This window comes from Lotus japonicus, chromosome 3 (genome assembly GCF_012489685.1).
Source record: "Lotus japonicus ecotype B-129 chromosome 3, LjGifu_v1.2".
Taxonomy (NCBI): Eukaryota; Viridiplantae; Streptophyta; class Magnoliopsida; order Fabales; family Fabaceae; genus Lotus; species Lotus japonicus.
In genome coordinates, this window is record NC_080043.1 from 80317045 (window position 1) to 80321348 (window position 4304).

General features: G+C 34.7%; 1 protein-coding gene across 1 annotated transcript; it reads left to right on the forward strand.

Moving 5' to 3' along the window:
* Positions 1 to 666, forward strand: LOC130742757 (auxin-responsive protein SAUR32-like). The gene has a single exon (XM_057594858.1). The coding sequence runs from the start codon at positions 135 to 137 to the stop codon at positions 456 to 458; it is 324 nt and encodes a 107-aa protein (XP_057450841.1). The 5' UTR covers positions 1 to 134; the 3' UTR covers positions 459 to 666.
* Positions 667 to 4304: the final 3638 nt, after the last annotated feature.

Sequence of the window (4304 nt, forward strand, 5' to 3'; positions counted from 1 at the left end):
AGTCTTTGCATCACTATGCGTTTCTTCGTTTGTTATTCAATGACTCTGAGACACTCAGAAACTTTCCACTGAGATTTTCCACCCGCCGCATACACAAAAACACACAAAGATTCAATCTCTCTGGTTTTGAAGAAATGGGTTGCGGTGAAAAGAGTCCCAAGAGCTTTCATTCGCACGGCGGCGATGGGAAGAAGCAGCAAGAATTCCGAGGCGTTCCGAAAGGGTGTATGGCGATCAAGGTGGGACAGGGCGAAGAGAAACAGAGGTTTGTGGTTCCTGTGATGTACTTGAACCATCCTCTGTTCATGCAGCTTCTGAAGGAGGCAGAGGAAGAGTATGGATTCGATCAGAAAGGAACCATCACCATCCCTTGCCATGTTGAGGAATTCAGAAACGTTCAGGGCTTGATTGATAGGCACAAGAGCCTTCATCATCATCATGGATGCTTTGGCTTCTGAATTTCTGATGATCTTGTTTGTGATAACCCAGACCCAGAAATCATGGCCTCAATTTTATTATCTTCTGGTCATGTAAATTTGTGGTTTTTTACTTTTTAGGATCTTTTTTTCTCTTTTTTTCTTGATATGTATAAAAGGAAAATCAACAGAATGTTGCTCCTTTCAATTGTGGTTACTTTAATGAGATGATCTTCTTTTCTTGAAGAAATTTTGATGCGTGAGAATAATTGGTGCACTGCTATTATGAATTGACAGTAAGTAGGGTCAAGATTTTGTTTCTTTTCCTTTGTTTTGAGTCACTGAATTCACCATGATCAAATTTGGTCTATCTATCACCATAAAGTAATACCGCACCAATGGCTAATGGATTTCAATTACATTCTCAATTATTTGCGACTGTTGAATGATAAGTTATGGTCAAACGGCGCCGAAACTGTGGTTATATTGGTTGTTGAGTTTTGAAATCTTGCACAAAAAACAGAACAAAACGCTTCATCCCTCCTATTCCTCCTTATCTTTAGAAAATTTTGGGTATCCGTTTTCTCTTAGGTCTAATTCTTGGTTTGGTGTTTATCCCAATGTGAAGATCTCCTAGAATTTTATGCGGCTTGTGGCCCAATAACGGTATTAGAGCGACAACGTTGCAACCTTGAGATTGACCCACACTGATTAAGTCTCGGTCTATATGAAATGTGAATAAGTCTTAAATTGGAAGAAAATGAGAGTGTTGAGCAATAGATTACTCATACACTCTTATCTTCGTGTTCTCTTTCTCACCCACTGATGATCAAATCAAATTGTGGAATCTTTCCTTTTCTCTTTTTAAGATTTTTTTTTCTTTTTTCTTTAGCATGCTACTTAACAATATGCACCTTTTTCCCTTAGTATGTGTATCTATAACATTAAACAAGCATATAGAGCAGAAAGGGGGGGGGGGAGAAAAAGAGGTTTTGCATGGAGAAATTAAAGTTAGACAGGCAAAAGGGTATATGGACCATTTCTGGATCTGAAATCTGAATTTAACTGAAACACTGGGATCATTAAGGAGTTAGTGGGGGGACAAGAGTATTGAGATTTTCCTTTTTCATTATAGACTATAGAGAATAAGATACTCATTGTTGGTATTTAGGTCTCAATTATGTGGGTAGGTGATGGAGAAAGACAAACTACCATGGAAACTAGAAGGTGTCAGTGGGTTGGTGCATGACTTCCACGTTTGGCAAGGGTCTGGTCTGGTGTTTGTTGATATACACAATGCTTTCCAAGACACACAATTAATGTAGCTGAACAAAAACCTCAATCCTTTGTACCCTTGAAGCTTGAAAGCTTGAAACAGAGATCCAAACAGGGAACAGTTCTGGGACCCTTCGGATTGAATTTGATTTATTTGTGGTTATGATTTAGGAATATCAATCAAACTTATTCCACCATCATTTTTGGCTGCTACTGTGTGTCTCTACATTGACAAACTGAATATGTGTGCGTTTGTATCTCTTTCGAAGTCAACATGATAAGAATATTGTTTCTCCGATCACATCAATAATATTTTGTTTACCAATATTTTTCACCTCCACCTACATAATTAAAGAAGAGAAAAAACAGAAAGGAAGGAGTAATACTATATGTGATCTGATAATAAATGCAGATAAAGATAAAAAAGAAAATGAGTGAAAATGAGATAAAAAAAATGAGGTGTGTATGAATTATTATTCATCTACATTATAGTTTAAATTGAAAATGCATGTTAAATTCTAACTTCTCTATTAATACATTAAGCTAAACATTTGCATTGAATCTAACACTAAAATAAACACACACAAATATATATATATATATATTTATAGGCAAATGTTAGTTGTTAATTATTAGTAAATTTGTTCATTCGTCGGGGTTTGAACTACCCTTCGCGATGCAAATCCCATCATTTCCCTTAAGTCAAAGTGAGCTACCTTTTATTATATATATATATATATATATATATATATGAAATGGACATTGACTAATTTAATCGTAGAAGGCTACAAGACAATTCCAACCCCACCCAGAGGTCCACCTTGCTTGCTGTGTGCCTTTCAATTTTTCAATTATCAAGTTTTTTTTAGGTAAGCCAAAATATTATATATATATATATATATATATATAGGAAGTACAAATAGGTACTTCAACAGGAAACAAGCAAACAAGAGTGCAAAGAGTAGTTCTTGCAAAAAAATCAAGAAACTAGTTCAAACAAAACCCACTACACATGTTGTATATATTTTTTTTATTTAATTTTGATATATTCACAACTCATTTCCCTTCCATCTCAATTATATCTTTTATTTCGTTTAAATTTTTATATCATATCACTAATTATATTTCTCATGTTTTTCTTTTTGATTGCTTTGTCACTTTAGCCGCAAGTGAAAATAAGTGGTGGATGATGATTTTCTATCTAAACGATTGAAACTTGAAAAGAATCTACGGGGTGTTTATTGAATTAGATCGACCTGATGAACCAAATCAATGAAGATGGTTTTGATTTTTTATATTGTTCGAATTCAACCTGAACAAAATCCATGCCAACCCGAGGGTGATTGGTTCAAATCACGGGTTGAAAGTTTGAAAAAACAGATAAGTCGATGAATCGAATGGGAGTTTTGTTACTATTAAAAAAAGACTAGGCATTGTGGAACAGTTGTGAGTGAAAGTTTAGGGAGAAACAAGGTAATCCTAGCAACCCTACAAGCATACTCTATGACTTCCAAATACCATAAGACCTATTCTCTCATTTGTTCACACACAAACCCTAACCATCCCACCAATTAGAAACAAGGCTCATCATCTCATCGTTCATCATCATCATTACGATTCACGACATCACCATTCCTCATCGAATCATCATTCACACCATTTCGTTCCTCATCTCATCGTTCAATCATCATCATCAATTCATCATCATCACTCTTCCGTTTCTCATCTCATCGTTCAATCATTCATCAATATCATCGTAGTTGTGTTCCTCATCAACTCAGCATTCAGCATCATCATCTTTATCTCATAGTTCAATCATTAACCATCATCGCAGATTCAGAGTTCCTCGCCTTCCACCGTTTTTGTTGGTTTCTCTAGATAAGTCACACATGCATTCCCTTCCCCCTCTCTATTTTCATGATTCACTTCACTCTGATTGTTGATTTATTTTCATATTTTTCATTTCCATGAATACAAATTTTGTGTAGATTGGTCGTTTAAAATGTTGGCTAAATTTTCAAATTTCTCCTAAGTTTCTTGCATTTTTATTGCCATGTAAATGTTTGGATCTGATGAACCAAACCATTCCTCATTGAATTGGTTTGATTTGGATTTGAGAATTTTTTTCTCAAAACCAAACCAAACCGACCAAAATTGATTGATTTGATTGCTTTTTCAACATAAAACCGAACTAGACCGACCCGTGTACATTCCTAACCGACCAAAATTGATTGGTTTGGTTACTTTTTCCGCATAAAATTGAACTAGACCGACCGGTATACACCCCTATTGATGATGCCACGAAAAATAAATTGAGTGCCTTAATTATACGGGATATATGGTGTAATGTTACATAAAGAGAGGTAGAGAGAAATGAGATATTTTCAAAGTGTGAACACATGTTAACCAAATTTTCATACTATAAACGTATTTATAAAATAGAAAAGTGATCACAAAACAAAAACTACCCCATTTGTAATCAAATAATGTTAAACTTTATTTTACCCAACGTAACAAAAGGTAAATCAAACAATGTTATTATGTGAAATGAAAGAAAGCGACACAAACAAACTATGATTATAAGAAGAGTAATGATATATACACACCTCATTT

Excerpts from the sequence above, each read along its gene's own strand:
- LOC130742757 (XM_057594858.1), top strand. The coding sequence starts at position 135 with ATGGGTTGCGGTGAAAAGAGTCCCAAGAGCTTTCATTCGCACGGCGGC.